General features: G+C 37.7%; 2 protein-coding genes across 2 annotated transcripts; both read right to left on the bottom strand.

Moving 5' to 3' along the window:
- Positions 1-3,439: 3,439 nt before the first annotated feature.
- LOC145903352 (uncharacterized) lies at positions 3,440-5,676 on the bottom strand. Its single transcript, XM_082991429.1, has 2 exons — positions 5,074-5,676; positions 3,440-4,774 (listed from the first exon to the last, which is right to left on the bottom strand). Exons 1-2 carry the CDS (start codon positions 5,605-5,607, stop codon positions 4,607-4,609), a joined length of 702 nt encoding a protein of 233 aa, XP_082847555.1. The 5' UTR covers positions 5,608-5,676; the 3' UTR covers positions 3,440-4,606.
- A 7,107-nt stretch (positions 5,677-12,783) lies between these two features.
- Positions 12,784-20,202, bottom strand: LOC145902232 (uncharacterized). Its single transcript, XM_082990115.1, has 20 exons — positions 20,050-20,202; positions 19,511-19,655; positions 19,277-19,366; positions 18,981-19,051; positions 18,846-18,923; positions 18,690-18,773; positions 18,360-18,467; positions 17,894-17,964; positions 17,540-17,710; positions 17,350-17,443; positions 16,835-16,978; positions 16,408-16,449; positions 16,292-16,342; positions 16,099-16,188; positions 15,855-15,964; positions 15,541-15,680; positions 14,990-15,134; positions 14,673-14,862; positions 14,486-14,550; positions 12,784-14,290 (listed from the first exon to the last, which is right to left on the bottom strand). Exons 1-20 carry the CDS (start codon positions 20,072-20,074, stop codon positions 13,016-13,018), a joined length of 3,189 nt encoding a protein of 1,062 aa, XP_082846241.1. The 5' UTR covers positions 20,075-20,202; the 3' UTR covers positions 12,784-13,015.
- Positions 20,203-20,322: the final 120 nt, after the last annotated feature.

Consider the following 20,322-nt stretch of genomic DNA (forward strand, 5'->3'; position numbering starts at 1 on the left):
CGCATTTCCCATGGTGTTCTTTATTATTTGAAGCAACCTGTATTCTGGATTTTTAAAAAAATAGAAACCACATATCGACTATGATGCAAGATTTTTTCTATCTTTCCACTTAGAATTGCCGTGAGGCTGAACCACGTCCATCAATCCTCACATGCTCATTGGCTTAAAATCAACACGACTGAAGGTATATCTATGTATCGTAGACTACATCATTCGCACTGCTTTTTTTAATAAAGTAAGTAAAAGATCCGTAACTACGTTTGTAAAGAATGTATTTCGCCACCACAAGTAAATCATTGATGAAGACAATGGACACAGCATATTACTTTCCTGACGGAACTGAGTTATTACCCGTGGACGCTCGCGGATTTGTGAAACATTAACCGATCAGCACTTGGAAATCCCCGGCAGAAAGCAACGAGGCTTGAAGTTAGTCGTTAACGTGTAACGACCGGATGATAACTTGTGAGAAATAGATAGATGAAATAGACGATTCATTATTTGTAATCCAATTTATTGTATATTTTCGCAAATAATCCTATCGAGGAACAATCAAAGGTGGATTTTTGGACCTAGAAAATTTAAGGTTGGGGCCATGGGTTGGCTTAATAAGCATTGATTCTATATAAGTTATGCGTGTAGGCGAAAACCCTGCTATAATATGAGCGTATGCGCGAATTGTTTATAGTTCGTGTAGGTACTAGGTGCTGTTTACCCAGGGCAGGAACAACATCTTCTGCGGTGTATAAAATGGGTAAGTGTCAATGCCGCTTGTACAGGAAGACGTAATCACTTTATAAGTGCATAAAACACATAACATATGTCCTTTGTAGGAAGAAAGGCTGTGCAAAAATTATTGATACCTTATGGACGTTACATCATTTGTGTGATTGGCAAATTCCGTACTTGGCGCCAAGACTAAAGTTTAAGAAAATAGAAAACAAATTTTTAACAATTGTACAACACGTCAATCTATACGAAATATCACAGGAAAACTACAAACAAACATCAAAAACACTCATGCCAGTCAGTTCAAGGATGTAAATTGGGTCTTTATGAAGCTACAATTATTACTATCGTATGGAGAATAATAATTGACCTTTTTGTCGCGCATGAGTGATTACGGTGGAAGGATAGTTTTGCTTTGAGTATCATAGATGTATTAAACCCATAGTTCACTGACCCACCCCATCTAACATTAATACTATTATATTAATAGTATATTAATTCTATGAGATACACTACCTGCGACATGCATGCATGGGAAAAGGGTCAATTGTTAACACCACGGACTCACTTGCATGATACAATGAATTTTTCCACACATTTTTTTCATTAATTTTGTGTATGGACATATTACCATGAACCAATTTTTATCACATTGCGCTGGTAAAATATAATTTAGCGTTAAATAAAATGAATAAAGCACCATTTTTAACAATAAAAACATCTGGTCATCTGAAAGTAGGTATATCATGAAGTGTCAAACACGATACATTTACAAATACAACCTCAGTTTAGATTCTATTGAAGCCCTGCATATATGGCAGTTTCTAAGTTGCGCTGAACATTTCGAACAGGCTCCGTGGCCGCAAGGAACAAACGCTGTGACTTTTGTTTTGTCCACGCAAATTTCACACTGCCGGTTGCATGAGTTGTGTCCTTCCTATAGAATAAATGACTAGGTTAATCCTTTTATGTACCGCGTAGGTTATATTTTTATATATATAAGAGAACATCTTGAAGCGCTAAAATAAGCTGTACTATACGAAAGATATAGTTAAATGATTCTTTGACATAAATAAAATATCAACGTACCGGTGTAAATTTTTGAATAAACGGCTGACGTAACAATATGTATGAAAAGTTTGTTTTGCGCAAAAACTCACCGCGTATTCATTATCTCTTTCGTATACGCTGTATGTATCTTGCGTAAGTGACGTTCTTGCTTCCGGCGCAGCTTCAAACACATCTTCTTCCTCCGAATCAGAATCGGATGTGGCAGAAGATTCAGAATCGCTCCACTCGCTTCCCGAGTCCTCGTCTTCCCGGTCACTGAATGAACTTGAATCTCCACTGCTAGTTGAGTCGGAACTTTCGGACTCACATGAAAACATCGACAAGGATTGGTCCAGGAACACTTGGGATGACATGGACGGTGAGTAAAATCTTTGAGAAATTTGACCCATTTTTCCGGCCGGTTTGAGGGTGCACCCGTCTTGTGTTTCAATAGACTCCGTGACGCTCGTTGAAAAAGTTGGAAGAGTTTGGACTTCCAAACTTAACTTTTCATCGACGAAAGAGTTCGGTTCCGCTTGCACTTGATAACCAGCTTTATTCACGTCATTTCCCATGGTAAAACAAACTATGTAACTATTAAACGTTGTAAAGAAGGTTACAAATTGAAAAGAACTGCCATTCTGGTGCACAAAAGTTTCGTAGATTTTATTGTGCATTCTTTAAATTTATAATGTGGGTCAGCTGTAATAACGACAGAGATTAAAAGTACTTTGCCCGTTATTTACAGACTTCATCTTGTTCCCCGTTGCAAAAATTCAATCCCACTTATAACCTGTAGGCTTGCGTACTATACACGATTCAACAGCAAGATCCACTATAACTACAAAAGCAGGATTAGTGACTTAGCTGATCTGATCTATCTGTCCAATCCACTATAGTGTTAATTTTTCTACTTCTGGAAACATTTGCTTAGATTTGTTAACCAGACTCACATATTTATAACAGCAGTTTTAAGGAAAATACGTACATATTTTGTAAACAACGCATTTTTGCGCAAAAGGCAAGCTGCTTGACACATTTCAAGCATGATGACTGCATGCAACGGACGCACGCATATCGTGTAATTTGTAGCAAAAACGTGTTAGCTAAAAATAGCAACTTACGTATTCTGTTGTCTACAACCTTTACAGTTAATGTCTTGTTTGTCTGGTCAAAACGTAACTTATTTCAGCCGTTTAGCAGCGATGATTAATCGAATGAAGCGATCACAAAATGTTATCTCGTACAGTTTTACGTGTAATTCGTAGCAAATACGTGCCCGCAACTTGCGGCAACTTCGTCGCAAATACGTGTAAAAACGGCAACTTACGTATTCTGCTGTCCTCAACTATTATAATTAATGTCTTGTTTGTGAGGACAAAGCATTATTCATTTGAGTCGCTTCGATTAAAACGGCTTTAAATTTTCACATATCCTTTGGTGTGGTGTCACTTCCACACACACACGTCGATATAACCGTGCACGTGTTTGGCAATGTAAGCACGATTGGCCGATTACCAAAACCCGCTTTCAAACGAGATATAAACGACCAGCGTCATTCGTCGCGTTTTGACACAATTTCGCACAAAATTTTGTGCGAAAAAAACGAGCGAGACACCGAAATACCACAAAAGAAATATTTCCAACCACAGTATGTTGACCGTGGTCTTATTCATGGGAGCATGTCCAACGCACAAGCGGCCACTACCTCTAACAATGCAATATTATAAATTTATGCAATGCTGCAACTATGTTACGTCATCAGGCTCTAGTCGAGGCCATGATAAATAATGGTGTAATGTAGGTTATTTCCTGAACCAATAAAAAGCTACACAATCGTTTATTGATTTGACCGTTGAGTGCCCTCTAATATTATGGTGAAGGGTTGTTATGACCGGTATTGGCATCAAAATTTGCATCAATAATATTGTGTGAAACCTGGTTTCGTTTTTGCAGTCTTTATGTTGAATTGCATATACAGTTCGACGAAATATTTTTGGAAACGCAAATGTTCATTCCTCAAAAGTAATTATCTAAACATATTCTCACCGTGAGAAAAATGACTATGGTTCCTCGAAAAAAACCCTTTAAACATTGGTCCTATATAAGGATGTATAGGTAGGTGGTCAACAATATTACACACGTGGTCGGAAACACTGGTAGTTTGTCATTTGCGTGTGTATGAACTAACTGTGTACAGACCAGTGGTTCTTAATCTTGTTTCCCTCATTTCCCCTCTTTCAGTTTAAAGAGAAACCCACCTACAATACTGTTAAGAACCACTGTGTACAGACCAAGGAACATCATCTTTTACAGTGTGTAACACGGGCAGTTGGTAATGCCGCTTGTAGAGCAGGAAGCAGCAATCACCCGACAAGTGCGCTTGACAAATATGCTCTGTGCACGTTTTGACGACAAGACTTAACACAAATATTTGATACATCATTCTAAAGATAGGTCTACATTTTTTAGGTTTAGCACTTGGCGTCGGGATTAAACAGAAAAAAGTTGATGGACTGATTTATAATATAAGCACCGTATAAAGTTGTCTAGAAGAGTCACACAAAGCTGCACAGATGAGACCATATAGGTCGACACAGTGGCCATCTGTCGGCATGCTCACAGAAAGGGATTTATAATAGTTACAAAAGGTGTCGACTATGTGTATAAACAACAAGAACATGCGTATCTGCCAGTATCTGGATTCAAACTTTGACACTGCTACAATCACATATTGTCGACGCGCATGAGTGATTACGAATGGGTGGGAGTTTTTGTGGGAGATACTACAGATTTACAATAGACCGCAGAATAAAAATCGTTTCAGTCACAAATACAATCTTAGTTTAGACTGTATGGCAGATCGGCATATGTGGCAGTGTGTGAGTTGCGTTGAACATTTCGAACACGATCCGTGGCCGCAAGGAACAAATGCAATGTCTTTAGTTGTGTCCAAGCAAATTTCACATTCCCTGTTACTTGAGTTGTTTCGCTCCTATAGGAAAAAGATGGTTGCTATACGTAAGCTGTTCAGAAAACCTTCATATCATTATATATTAGATCTACGACAAGCATATTTGACAATAATTTTGTTCGGTGACAATTCGTTTTTTTGATTGTGTATTTTAATTTAATGATAATTAGATTTATGACGAAATTCATTTGCCCCTGGTATAAAAGCTAAAAACAGGAAACAAAGTCTTGTCTGTAGAAGTTGAACGACGAATGTACAAAAGTGCGACATATCACATAAACAATTGGGAACACCTGTTTTAGATATCAACGATAAATTACCTTGGATTGAGTGTTCCTGGGAGTGCTGGGTTGATCCGGATTTAAGCCGCGCGTTTCTTCGTCGTGTTGTTCATCGTCATCCAATTCCGCCAAGCGATTGTTTGTCACAAAATGGGAACTGCCTGCAGACCAAGATGAGAACGATCCCCAGCTGTTTGGCGGATCATCAAAATCGCTTGAAGAATTCGATTCTGAAAATTCAGTATCTTCCAACCTTTGGACAGTTTCTCTCAAATCATCGTCGCTGTTTGAAAGGACAGAAAATAAGTTTTGAAAATCTTGTTCAGTGTCGTGCGAGAGAGCAGGAGAGTGAGTTTGCGAGTGTTGAAAATCAAACGCTTCGGTGAGAGGAGAACGAGGTGAAAAGTTCTGTCGGTGCCAGTGGAGTTCAAAATCTGGGGAATCCGTGGCTTGATCCATATTGCAGTCTGGCCACGTTCCAGCTATGCGCTCAGCCAAACTGTTTACTTGATCTTCGTTCAAATGAAAAGTCCGTAGTTGTGGACGACGTCGCTTCCGGAATATATTTCCCATGTTGTTTTTTGTTAGGCGAGTCACGTGCGATCACATTTTGCAGCAGTTCGTACTCACTCTTTCTCTTACAACTTACAAAGTAAACATTTGTTACAAACGCGCAAACAAATCCAAAGCATGTAAGCGTTTTGTTCATGTTTGAATGGAGGTGACGTGAACCATTTCCCGTGTATTACGTTCAATCGTATGTGAATTGACACACAAACCATTAATATCTCGATGGCAAATTTCAAACAGTACAGACTACGTATAAAGAGCTAACACAAAAAGTCACATTTCTAGTGTTTCCTTATAATTTCTCCATAAAAATCTCCCATGAAGTTAAATAGTTTAGTATCCATGCAACCCCACTGTAACTACTCCTGAAATATTAGTTTCTTTAACATATGGCTTACTATATGCAGTACCACTTTCCAACAATAACATACCCACTGATTTCTGGATGGCGTGTTACTGTATCACGGGAACCATATCTGCACAATACAAAAACGGTAATGCGACCCCGAGAAGGGTATTCATTGTTTTTGAAATTTGATTCCGCGCCACTGTTGGTAAAAGAAACATAACTTCTGACGAAAGTGTTATCAGCGAAGGACAAACGCCTCAACACCGCGAAGTTTTTCATAAAGGGTTGTGTTTTCTTGCATATTTTGGTGAGATAGTGGGACCCAAAACAATTTAAAGCATCAATTATTCTCAATCATGTCCCACTGTTGACTATTGTGTATGCTATGTATTTCATCAGCCAAATCCCAAGGCAACGTATAAAAAAGTTCCCCGTACTTGTATTTGGATAGAAGAGATTTGCCCAATATTACGTAAGAACGATATTCGCCCTTCTGGTAAGGTGGTAGAGCGTTGGGCCTGGTTAGCCCAGGTTCGTGAGTTCAAACCTCACCGGGAGCTTGATTTTTCAGATCTCGCTCCGACTTGTCGGGAAAAGTGGCTGATCCAGCTTGGCTGCAATGCCTGTGAACTTTATGATCAGAATATTAGAGCTGTGATCACTAAATATAAAGGGCCTGCGCAGTGGTGCGATCCTGCCTTGCTATGCGAAAACATGGCATTACTTTTACCATTAATCAATATCCTAAATTGATCTGAAACCAACCAAATTCACAATTTTTTGTTGTGATGACTTGGCGTAATTATATGGTGCATCATGCTTGCTGAGTAAAACAACTCGTGCTAAGGCAGGAATGCTGGACTAGGGCCTTTAACAAATAGAAAAGTTTATTTTCGCTGGTCTGGTTACCAGGTTTCGTTGCCGTCGGTTCGATGTTTGATGTTCTCTTTTTAACGAGACGCGGTGACCAACTGCCACTTTACGAAACTTGTGACGTTCTCGTTTAATTAAATTTGCCTTATTGTCCAAGGCATTTCAGTGAGTTCAGATAAAGAACACAAACTTGCATATTTATAATACCGTAACTGCTGAGCCTAATATCGATCAATTCTTTATTGGACCTAGCTTTGAAAAAATTCACTAACTTTCTTATACAACGTTTTGTGTTCGGGGTTAACAAATACTTCTATTTGTCAGGGCAGGGCCAACTGTTATCATTTTTAGTAGAATTATTCGTCACAAAAAGCTATCAATAAAACAATAATAAACAGCAAAACACACATACACATACAAACGTTATAACAAAGCAGGACAAACTATTCACACAAGTGCAGCATGTAGCGCGTAAGACATACAATATGAAACACATAGGGAATTGACAAACAAAATAATAGAAATTGATCAAAATAATAAAAAAGATTCATAATTAGTGGAAAACGCTGTATGTAGTTATGGCAGTCAATGCACGATTTTAAATGACAGATACCATTACTAACTTTTTGACATGGAATGTAAGGCATAAGCGTATTGAAAAAATAATGTTAATGTAGAATTTTTTCAACACAGTTACTGGGTCGTTGCAGTTGCCTCCAGTCAAGCGTAGACTTCATTTCATACCAGGGCATAATTTGCGAACGTAAAGTTGCACAATGTGCGTAATTATGATGAACACAAACGTTTGGAACACTCACTCTATAATTTTATGTCCTTGTTGTTTGTGGCATACGCCGGCATCAACCGTGTCAAAGACTTTTATCACTATACGGTGGAGGATCTATTGAGCTCTGGGATGAGGACCTACTTACCGCAACATCTTCATCTGTATCCTGGGAAGTTGCGGGTCGCTCCTCGACTGGCACGGGAGTCGTCATTGCAACTCGCTCGTTTGAGATTACGAAAATAGTCTTGTGCCCCTCTTCCAGTGCCATGTCCTCTTTAGCCTTTATTATGTCGTCATAAGTAGGAAGCTTCTCGCTTGCGCTTGATGCTCGACTCCGAGACCCCAAATTGTGAAGGTCATCCTCGATGGTCGCGACCCGGAAGACTACAGAGCCGCTCCGAATGTTAAAGTAGTCCGGAGGTAAATCCAGATCGTCGCCGGCAAAGTCTGGATTCTCGTGACCGTCCTCCACGCGATTTGGACTTCCAGATCTCCTCCTTCTTCTTCTTCTCCTTCTGTTACTTGTCTCCTCTTCTCGAGCTTCTCCCTGACGGGCGCCAAAACAACACTTTCTGCACATCTCCATGAAGCACTTGCACGAGGCCACAAGGAGGATAAAGACGCAGAGAAAGCCGAAGATCGGACCCACCACCTCCCACCACTGGACGCCGCAAGAGGAGTTGGACCAAGGGTTACATGGAGCTGCACGAAATTCGAAATATCACGGTTAAAATTCTACTAAAAGAGTGAATAATGTCGAAATGTCTGAAAATTGTGTTTAAAATATTTAGTGCAATCAACTAAACAAAGCATCATACTTTCCAAGATCTATACGAGAAACCACTACAGGATATACAACTGAAGAACCACTGACGAACTAACTCGAGAAGAAAGGCGAAGATTTTAATTTATTTTTTTGTTGCAATCTAAAGTCGACCAACAGTATCTTTTAGCTGCAATTTCACTCCTTTCGCAAAACTCTATTCAGAAAGTTATATCCTTACTTGAGGCAGTGCTAGTAGTCGTGCCAGACATAGAAGTAGTCGTCGATGTCGGCGGATCCATTTAGTTGGCTTTTTAACAGAGATGGCAAAATCGCGTCCTCCTTCTTCACTTGTACACGTTACAAGGGGAATTTCACAGGTATTGCGTCACAGACAGGCGACTTATTTTGTTACTAAACAACAAGCCAATGTACCTTCTTATCAAAACATAACCCCACCTTTCACACGACAAGCTTTTTGGGCCTGTGGCAGAAATAATTGAACTTCATCAAATTTTAGAAGGAAATATATTTCACAGAAAAAAACATGTCGCACGTTTGTTATATTGTAAAATAATTAGGTGCGAAAAGCTTATAGTTAATTACATTGAGTAGAAAAGCCAAAACTAATTTCGTTTCGAACATTGCGTTTACAGCACTAATGATGAACCCAGCAGTGTTCGAAACGTTTGCTTATAATGATTAACATATTAGCTTTGACTTTTCTATTCCGTATAATACAGTTATTTCATGAAACAACTTGATCACGAAATTAAATGCAAAACAAAACATTTATAGGCAAGTTGCTACAGAATAGTTATTTATAGAATTGGATTTGAGAAATTTTGTTCCGGTATTCTTGTGATTGATTGGCTTTAATTTAAAACTGCTCTAGGTCTAGTTTCCGTATCAGTTATTTTACTACTACAGTCACCAACAGTAAACACCAAAATAATATTTACAAATACTTACTGTACTGTGCAAGAAGCAAAACACTAAAAACGACTGCCATTTACGACAAACCTTTCACAAAGAAAAAATTTCACAAAGAGAAACCTAGATGAGATTTCCATACTTCAGCCCACAATGAGAAATCCTTTCACAGCCTGACGCTGTAGGGAATCAGCAAAGCGAAAGTAACCCGCTAAACCAACAATGCCTTTACACCTAAAATGCTGTTCTAAGCAACAGTAATCACATCAAATTTGTGCAACATTTTTCTGCTTTGCAAATCCATGTTTGACATCCGTGGTAACTACCGCTATGGTTTATGCTTAGGGTCTGTGTAAAGGCTTGGCGCAAGTCGCGACGTCCACATGACGGTTTGTTTGCAGACTGAAAGTAAACAGGCCCAAAAGGACGTAAAGGTTACAACTACAAAACCGAACATCGGGGAGTAAGTAATAAAAGATGACGTAGCAGAGTTGTTACAAGAGTTTTACTGGTACTTTTACCCGGGCATGACGAAGGAACTTTCACCTTACCGATTACTGTAATACCAGGGACCTGACTGATTATGAGTTTGTACTCCATATTTACAGTACATATGTGTTGTTGTATAGTTTGCCAGACACCACAAGACAAAACTGTGACATGTTATTTTCAAGTTTAAAACATTGGATTCTGTTCGTTGTGTTTCTATCTTTCAAATAATTGTCGTTTTTTCAGTATTTTTCAAAAGAATTTTCACATCGCTTTACATCCAATGTCAGTGCAATAAGCCAACAGGCCGCAACATCACAAAAATACGTAATTCCAATACTATATTCTAAACCTATGCGAAGTACAGGACATTAATTAAACAACGCCACTCCAAACCTAACCCTGAAGTATAAACTGTTAAACCTCGGGGTGATCTTTCCTGTGCTTACGTAGTTAAATATTTTAAACAATAAATGACAATCTAAAACACTACAGATATATTCGCGCCAGAGTAATCGGAAAGTTTCTCTTTTTAACAACTTATTATTCCGAAACTAAACAGGAACCACTAGACAACCGAAGTCAAGCGACCTCGCTTGAGTCTGTTTAGTGTTGACAAGTAAACCACAGAATGTGAATGTAGCAACGCCAACAGAACGTGGTTTCGAGCACGGATTTTTAATGCGTCAAATATTAACTGACTGAAACGCAAGTCATTATTTGCACAGTAAGGTGCTCTGCGTACACAAGTTTCAAGTGGCCTTGTTCTGTTCACCAAGCTTCGAATCCACCCACCATAACATTAAACGGCGGAAAGGCCAAGGTCCTGATTGGAACTAAGTAGTTTAGCAATGGTCAGGTAATAGATTTCCAGTTTCAACAAAAGTAGTCATTGGGTAATGACCCTTGACCGAATATAATGGATAATATTACATAAGGGTGGCGTTGCATAACCATTACGCAGTTCTGCAAATACTGATAAATAGTTGTGCACACACGTCGTAACGGCTAATACGTGTCGATCGGACTGTTGGTGGCGATCCAAAATACTGCTCTAGTATTTTCTATTGTAATAAATCTTGGTACAAGACATTTTTACTTTTTTTTGCAATAATCGAAAATACACAAATTGTGCCACAACAACGAGGAAGAAATGTAATGAACTGCAAAACATTTTGGTTAAGTACTAACATAAATACAGACAAAGTGCATAGCAATATAGAACACTGGTATCCAACCAATCATATAGACTATATACACTGGAATAAGCTTAGCGTTTACAAGTTCGAACATAATAAAGTCTCGGAAGAAACAATACCCCCCGATGGACAAAGACACGTGCATAGAATTGGTAAAAACGGGAAATTGACGAAAGAATTAGTTTTACTACAATGCGTGACTCGTGTACGTTTCGACACGGAGTTCAGAAGAAGTGTCGATAATCTCGCTGGCATCCTGAGAGGTTGTCGGTCGGTCAACTCCCGCAGTTGCTGTGACAATGCGCTCGTTCGAGATGACAAATATAGCTTTGTTGTCCACTCTGCCCGTCATTACGTCGTCATAGGAGGGAAGCTTCTCGCTTTCGCTGGAAGTTCGACTTCTCGAGGCTACGTTCTGGAGGTCATCCTCAATCGTCGCAACCCGGAAGATGACAGATCCTCTTGCGATGTTGAAGTAGTCCGGAGGCAGGTCAGTGGTGTCTTCTGAGCCGGAAATCGGAGACCGCCTCCGATTTGTCTCTTCTCCCCAAGATCCTTCGTTTCCGCGGTTACCATAGTAACATTTGAAGAACTTGTCCATCAAACACTTGCACGAGAGAAGAATGAGCATGAAGACGAACAATGTGACGGCAAATGCGATAAACACCTCCAACCACTTGATATCGTTTTGATCATTGTTATTTTCGGACTGTTGCGAGGTGGTTGTTGCTGAACTCATGTAGCGCAGGAAATTTTTGGGCCAAGCCACACTTCACATACCTACTTAAAACTGTGCATTGAAGAGTAAAGTAGAGGGTTGTTTTTATTTTCAATTATTGCTAGAAAGTAAAACTGGCATGAAAGTTAATAAACTGTTTTTTTAATTTTTTTTGAAAATTTTTGGATTTATCCCATAACCATCGAGATTCGTCTCGTGTATTTAAACGTTAATTAATTATTACACGAAATGAGCTAAAATCCAAAAACCCAAAGCTAAAATGCTGTTGATTCAACAAGTTATTCACTCAAAATATTTTGTACCCAATTGTTACACGTTTTGTGTAATATTGTCCTTTAGGTATGAAATATTCCACTCTAAAGCTTGTTATTCGTATGCTTTTTGATTTAGTTATTCTTGCTTGCTTTTACGCTACTGACTGACTTTATTTACTGAACTATTACTCTACGTTTGCTGCATTTGGTCAGTTTTTAAACACAGCGTTTAAAGCTAATCATCATTCCAAAACAGCTGACAACAAACCTGGCGAAAACTTGTTTGCTGCAACACAAGATGGTCGAGCTAAAATCCAATCTTCGATCACACCAAGTTGCAGCTAACTATGTTAACATTGAAGTGTTTGGGTTGTGCCTAATGTCTAGTAAACAAAGCTCATCACGCTAATGTTTCTTCGCAGATATTTATATTTCCCAACTAATATTCTAGTGCTGTGTCGGGTTTACGCTAGACCTGTAGATTACTTCCTCCTGTTCAGTGTTAACAAGCTAGTCGTGGTCACGGAGAACAGAACTATAAGTGGAATTGGATTTGCGACGGGGTAGCGCGTTAAATATTAACTATCGTCCAAGCGAAACAACTCAGCCATAAAAATTACGTAATGTGTTAAAATTCAGGGGTCAAAAAATCAAATCCCCCCCCACTAAAGGTATATGTGATTTTCTTTTTTTCCGGGGGTTGTTTGACCTTACCCCATCCTACTCGCCGAAATCCCAACAATGTAATAGTGTATTAACAATAAAATGCCTCATCAAAGAAGCATAAAAAAACTCTTAAGCCTTATGGCATTTATTAAATCGAAAAAAAAAGGTAAAACGAAAATTCTTACAAACAGGGAAAAATATACTGTAGTCTTTCAATGCGCATGTGTAGTTTTTAACGAAGCAACAAAGGTAAAATGATTGTTATTCAAAAAAAATATAGAGGTTAATACCATTTGGCACAAAACACTTTTTTGAAGACCCCACTTTTTGAAGAATATATCGGGATGCAACATCACAACTTAAAAAGAAAAAGATATTTCAAGTTCATCTGCCAGATCAGGACCCGGGAACAACGTGTTTCCATAAGTGTCCTTGCCATTGTAATCATAGACAGGTTTAGATTTTCGACACTTTATTCTTTGCCAAACAGTTTTGTTTCTCTGATTTATTTTTTGACTGCTTTGTGAAACTGAATTTCCATTTTCATTTTCAGGGTCACGTAAGCGATCCAAGGCAGCTGATTCACTGTTTATGCAACCAGATAAACTGAAACCATTGTCTGGATTCATATGAGGTACAGACCTTTTTTGAGTTGCACCAAGTTCTTCCTGCTGTGAAGTTGAATCTTTACCTGCTGATGATTGCAGGCTTTGACCTGTCATTCCAGCTGGCATGTGATTCAAGTGACCAATACTTTCAGAATATATAAACTCATCCTCGCTGTAGGTTGAGCAACTTCTATCAGATATTTGTTCACTGCTGTAAAAGCTCACAGTGCTGAGGCCTTCATCATCCTGTGACCAACTGCTATTTGCATGCCCAATGGTTGGAGACAGACGGATTTGATTTTCCTTGGTAGATAAACTTTCAACAGTTGATCTGCTCTTAGGAGGTAATTGACCACCGCCAGTTGTAGGTGTTGGACCTGATTGCCCAGAAGTTTCTGTTATAGTATGTGATGGTCGATTTATTGTTTCAGTTCGTACTGGACTGATAGAACAAGAAATTTCTGGTGGTCCAGAATTACCAGATTCACTTGGAAGTCTGTCTTGCGTTGGTGGCGGTTTTTTATCTCTATGGCAAGAGTTTGACTTTTCAACAGCTTCTATTGGTATTTCTATCTCCTGTAGTTCTTCAAGTGCTATCTCCTCTTGCAGCAAATTTTCATTATCATCATTGGAAAACAGTGGTAATTGGTCTTCCAATGACTGTTCTTTCAGTTTAGCTTTGATTACATCCATTGGTACACAGTACTCAATGCCTGACAGTTCATCATTATTCTCATTGGTGTTGTTTGAATGTTGCACAGCACCACTAGCAGAGGACGATGATGGAAAGAGAGTACCTTGGTTTTCAAGATGATTTGTTCTTTCAGTAAGTGCATTGGTTGCTTCTGTTATTTGGGGTGATTGCAACATGCAACTGACGGGCTCTGCCTGAGCATGGAGTATTTGGGCTTCAACAGGATGCGCAGGAGTTTCTGACAAGCTGTTTTGAATTGTGCTGTGTTTCAAAAGAGCTTGCTCTTGGTCTTGTACATATGTTGATGTTGGTTGGTCAGATCTCTCCGAGAGCTTAAAATAAATAGAAACACATATTGATCATTGGGTAAACCAATTTGTGCAATTCTCTTTATTTCGAAACAAAAACTGATGTACATTTATTGTTGCTCCGATTGTGTAGAGGATGGTTAAATTCACATGTTTTGCATCACAAAGTAATTAAGAAGTGTCATTTAAAATAAAACAAACCACAACAAAACATCTTACCAATGAGTAAGGTGGTGGAGGTGACCTTGGGAGGTTGGGTGTTTGTTCAGTTACCAAATTGATTGCTGAAATAATTATCAGCCATTGTAAAAATAAATATCGGACAGTTTTTGTATTTTTCTCTTATATTATGTTGTTTTGTATCAACTACTAGACAAGAGGAGATTCAGTAAAGAAAAATTCTTACGTAGTGGATTCCTTGGAGTAGACGCTTCCTCAATACATGCGTATAAATCCCTTGCCAGTTCAGCATGGCCACTGTACCAAAGTGCATCAAGAAACTGCTTGCCCCAGTCATCAAACGGTACTAATTCATTCAGCAGTTGTTCCATAGCTTCCTTTTTTCCATCAACTTCTTGTGTCCGCTTTATGGAATGCTGAGAAGTAAACATAAAGTCCATGCTATGGTACAAAACCAATTGCTTTTAATGTTAAGGTAAACAATAAATAAACTTTTGCACATGTAATGTTTCAAACTAACTGGAAGCTACATGTTGTACGGACCTGGATCTTCGAGGGTATACAATACATGTACAGCATCAGGGTGGTTGGATTGACTGTTGTTAATACTTTTTTACGGATGGGCCCCAACAACACTGTATGTAGTAGAGTATCATACTTTCGCCTTGGTGCGTAATACTGTTTATAGCTGAAAATATCACAAAATAAACATGAGCGAAAACATTTATTTTACAATGGGAAAGTTTCTATATTTAACTTTTGCATTCTCTTGCCCAAATAAACTAATTATTCACAATTATACACACAAGGCTTTAAAAACAGGATCAGCTTTGCTGTTTTTGGAATATATAAAGTCAGGCTGAATGTATTTTTACAGCTAGTGCTTTGTGTGCATATTGCCATTGTGGAATGTACAGTGATCACCAGGACAGCATCTGTGGTGTATGGTTAAGATCCCAATTTTTAACTATTCAAAGTTACTTACAATTAACTGTCTACAGTTCAAATCAATGTCTGCCCATAATTTTGTAACAAGTGTAAAATGAAACATATTTTGGCAGAATGTAAGCGGCCAATTTCATAAATAAACTCACGATGTTGTATCATCATCTTGTTTTGGAAAACCAGGAAAGAAATAAAATTTCTTTGTCAGCAAATCAGTGCAATCAGCCATCATTTTATGATCACCACGGTGACCAAGGTTGGCTGTTTGTTGCGCAAGAACATGTTTAACCTAGAGGGCAAAAACACCAGTGAAATAATCACCAAACAATGAGTTTCTGCATCTATGTAATTCTGGTTTTGGTTACATACTGTACCAACTGGCAAAAAGAATAAAAAAAATTTGTCAAAGAAATTTTATACATCTTACATGTAGTCCTATCAACACATTAATTGGCTGTTATACCTCTGTCATAAGATCAGCAACATGTGTGGTTTGGGCACCTTCCATAAACACGTTCGTGACAGCGTTAATAAAATGACTTCCATTTTCAGTACTTCGATATGAAGAGTAACCTAATCATAATTTTTATCTATTGGCGTTTTCCCAATCGCTTTACTTTTTATAATCATTCATAGCAGATGACACAAGAAACATAACGCATTGCATACAAACAACAGCAAATAAAACATGAAAAAAGAATGTTTACCTGGCAAGGCAGACTGAGCGATGAATATATCACTTTGTGTAGGTAAGGTGTTTTGTTTAACAGGTGCACCATCTTCTGCAATGTGAATATCTGGAAAAACAGCTGGTTTCACTTACCAGAAGAAAAACATTTTACGAAATATTTGTAAACTTTGAACTTAAGGCATTTTACTTTTAGCAGTAACTTTTCTTGCCTTTAATCACAGGCTCCTTTTCAAAATCTGGTTCTTTGAACTCTTCCAATGCTGTCAAAAAATAGTACAAGTGTAAACATTTTTTTAACTACCAGAGAAAAAGGGCTAAGTCAAACCTTTATGTGGGGAAACCATTGATGCTCCTCTGTCATGGTTAACTGCAAAACAAATAATCATGGTAATGCAAAACACAGCCCAGAGTATTAAATTAAAAACAATAAAATGTAGATTAAAATTATAAAACTTTTAAATAGTTGTATAAATCTGTGTTTATCCATGTTCAGAAACAGTTTATACCATTGCCATACTAGAAATAAATGTCCGGCAAATTCCATTTAGACAATTGTTAAAACAAATTCAATCCAAAAAAAACAGTTAATAAACAGGGTACAATCAAATCTCATTAATCTGAACCCTGAACATCCCTAGACCTGTTAACTCACATGACATGTTTTATAAATCTGACTCCTGGTCAAACTGACGAAACCAAGTAGTCCGTTACAAGAAGTGTATATTATTTTGTTGGTTGGACATTTAACTTACATCCTCGGCAACTCTGGATTAAAAAAAGTTTGGGTTTTCCTTGCAGCATTTTGCAATTCCGGTTGTTGAACAAGTTAATAATGTAGTGTACTGGTGTTGGTTCCATGTCAGTTCCGTGGACGACACTTGAATTAGTCGTTGGGTCTAAAAGATATAAATTCAACCACCCCTAAGCGCATAATGTCAGTAAAATGGTGTTTGTGTTTTAGTTAAATCAACATAATATTTGAGAGCTACAGACAGAATGTACATGCACTGTTTCGACCTGTGAGGTCTTATCAGCGCAGACGTTGACTTTGGCACCACAACGTGGAAATCAGTGTTCCCGCTAGTGTAAAAGCTAGCACAGTGCCCCAGTCAGCAGCTGCACTGATGAGACCTCACAGGTCGAAACAGTGCATGTACACCCTGTCTGCAGCAATCAATTATTACAGCTTTTTTTGCACATATTCAACATAATATTTATGAACAAATTTGACATTTGGCTTCAGGTAAAATTTAAAACCACAACTTACCAAGTCCACCATGGGTCATAATAACAACGACACACATATCTGAGACAGCATGGAAAGTTTTCTTGGCATATGATTTAAGAACAGAATCCATTTTCTATAAAACACACAGTAAATAAACTTAAACTGAAGCAAACGAATAACATCACAATAATTCTGTTATTAGGATTTTTAAGACAATTCGCATACTTACTGATGCTGTCAAGTTTCTTCTTAGAATTGTTTTTAAACCCAATTGGTTGAATAGACTTTCAATTAAGTATTCATCTCTTTCACCACCCTGACGGTCAAATCCATGTTGGAAGTCACTTGTGTTGCTGATAATCAAGGCGTGCCCTTTGGGGTTATTTTGAACTTGATAAATCTAAAAAAATGATTGATTTAACAGTTATTTATTACAACAACAAAGACATGACATGGTGGTTTAGGTACCAAGACTAAGTTTACCATAAAAAACTAGCATTTTGTGTTATGCAGTCTTACTTTCTTACTTTAGTACTAATCACAAATTAACATAATATAAGATTTTGAATATCTGTGTATATACCATTTTATTCCCGAAATGTCTGGAGTAGAAATCTTCAGTACTTTGCGCATCAAAAACTGCAGATTGGACACCTGCATGTGTAATACTGTATTGTAATAAAAAATTGTGTGTTTGGAAACATAATTTAATCAAAGATACATCTTCAATAAACCTCAGTCACTGAAAATCTTGTGGTCAGCAAGTGTTTTATAATTAAAGCACCATTTTGGGGGTGATTTATGAACTCAATGAGTATTGTAGGTTCTTGCTGTAAGTTTCATTTTACTATTAATATCAACTATCAATGGAAAAAGTGCTTTCACCAAAAAACAAACACATTAGAATAAAACAGTGCACATTTTTATGCCTACAAGTTCGGTTGGTCATCTACATTTACAGCTGTGACTAGAAAATTCAATCTTTCAAATTGAAACCAATTAGGAATGTTTGTGCTATGCTGTTGCTTGAATTAAAAGGTTTTGGCCACCTTGGCTGGAACTTCCTGGTTGTTTTGGAACTGTATTTGAGGTAGTAGTCTCCTCCGGAGTAGGGGGACATCTGTCTATGTTGCTTGCCTCATCACTTCTTTCAGAAACTGCACACAAGGCAAAAAATATTTTAGATGAGATACAACTACATGCAACCATTGTTGGGCTTGAAAGTGCAAATTGGATTACAATGTGATGGTCAAAAAGATCAAAAACAAACTACAAAGCAGAAAAATTCTAAACATAGCAGTGCTACACCTAAAAAACTTTGTGTAAATCACTCCTTTAACACCAAGAAAATCCTACACAGTACATCAAAGAAAACTTACGAGCTGGCAATCCTTGTCGGTGACCTGAAGGAGGACCTAGTCTCTGAAGAAAGGTTTGGTCTTCATTCATTAAAAATGGAATCCCTGTAAAAAAATGTTTCTGGTGAACACAACCCAAATCTACTTATTCAACATGAATTCCACAAATTGTTTTACTTGACATTGTCTCTTTAATATCCTCAGCAAGTACCCCGTTTCGAACAGAAACCAAAAAATAAAGTGTATCCATCTTTTCTGCACAAGAAAGCAACAGTGCACAATACAATTTTAATATCCATAGCAATAACCAACCTACAAAATTCCTTCCAATCACCTCACTGTACATAAGTTGTTGCAACATTTCTAACTTTGATGAAAATGATCTATTGAGCACCAAACAAATTTAAATTACAAACTTTGGCTCTACTTTATATATCACTGGACTGGATTTTGCTTAGTTTATAAAAACAAATGCCATGACAGCAAGATATAAAGTAAATAAGTACAGAAGATTTAGGTAAATAACTACTTGATGCCTGTTAAAGGCGATTAAAGTTTTTATATGTTACAGTATAGGTTTATGAACAAAAAATAGTAACATAAATAACCCAGTGAGCCCAGTATCTTGATGTATTTCTTTGAAATGTTCATCTGACAACTGTTGCGATATTTTCCTCATCAGTGTAGAAACAACAACACTAAAAAAAACATTTTTTTTTATTTTACAAATCTGCTCACATTGTGCCAGGTAGAATGTAGCACAACAAATTTTATTTACCACAGATTTTATGTCGCATCAATCAAAATTAGTAAAATAGTTCCATTAAAAGTCAGGACAATACCGTGATCTTGGGTCAAGTGTTGAACTTGTTGCTGTAAGATGCAAATGTGTAGGCACAATACCTTGAGGATTGTAATTGTTAACAACAACATTAAAAACGCTGCCATCTTCATCCTCGGCATTCAAAGTTCGTCCAGAACTGGAACCTAAAAAGAGAAAAAGCAATTTTATTAAATGAATTTTTTTAAACATCAATAGCAAACTTCATTTATTCTTCTCAATATAGATGCCAATATTGGTATGTTTGTCATTTTTATGTAGGAATTTTTTTTCAACCACTACGATAACATGGAAATTAAGACCAGTATATCAAAGTATTAGTTTATTTTTTTGCAGATTTGTTAAAAATTTAACAAATGCACAATGTGGGTCAATGCCAGACTGACTAACTTGTGCATGCGTCACACAATACATATGCTTCCAACACGTCTTTGGTGCCTTTAAATTTTACTCTGACTTGTATACACAATGTAACCACAAATTTTAATTACTTTGATTTTGCTGTGCTACTAGTACTACAAATAGGGAAAATGCACTTACCTTCATTTGATCCTGATCCTGACATTGTTTGTTTAATGTTAATGGATAACTTTAACTAGCCTCGTCGGGGCAACACATACATAACTGGCACCACGCCTTATTCATCAGGAGCGCCTTTTTCATCACATGATGTTTCCCAACAATCACCAGAAGGGAAGAAACTACTGTACCTGGGACTTTCCCACAGCCAGGTCTGTGACGTCATAAGCTGTTTTGCAAACGTGTGTAGTGCTACGCTCCATTGACTTTAACGTTTTAGTTCGTGTTACGCCG

The sequence above is a fragment of the Ascidia mentula genome, chromosome 5, assembly GCF_947561715.1.
Source record: "Ascidia mentula chromosome 5, kaAscMent1.1, whole genome shotgun sequence".
In the NCBI taxonomy this organism is placed as follows: domain Eukaryota; kingdom Metazoa; phylum Chordata; class Ascidiacea; order Phlebobranchia; family Ascidiidae; genus Ascidia; species Ascidia mentula.

Excerpts from the sequence above, each read along its gene's own strand:
- LOC145902232 (XM_082990115.1), bottom strand. The coding sequence starts at position 20,074 with ATGTCAGGATCAGGATCAAATGAAG. Across the intron at positions 19,656-20,049 it reads AGGATCAGGATCAAATGAAG|GTTCCAGTTCTGGACGAACT; the intron begins GTAAGTGCATTT and ends TTCTCTTTTTAG. Across the intron at positions 16,343-16,407 it reads AATGGTTTCCCCACATAAAG|CATTGGAAGAGTTCAAAGAA; the intron begins GTTTGACTTAGC and ends ATTTTTTGACAG.
- LOC145903352 (XM_082991429.1), bottom strand. The coding sequence starts at position 5,607 with ATGGGAAATATATTCCGGAAGCGACGTCGTCCACAACTACGGACTTTT. Across the intron at positions 4,775-5,073 it reads CCAGGAACACTCAATCCAAG|GAGCGAAACAACTCAAGTAA; the intron begins GTAATTTATCGT and ends TTTTTCCTATAG.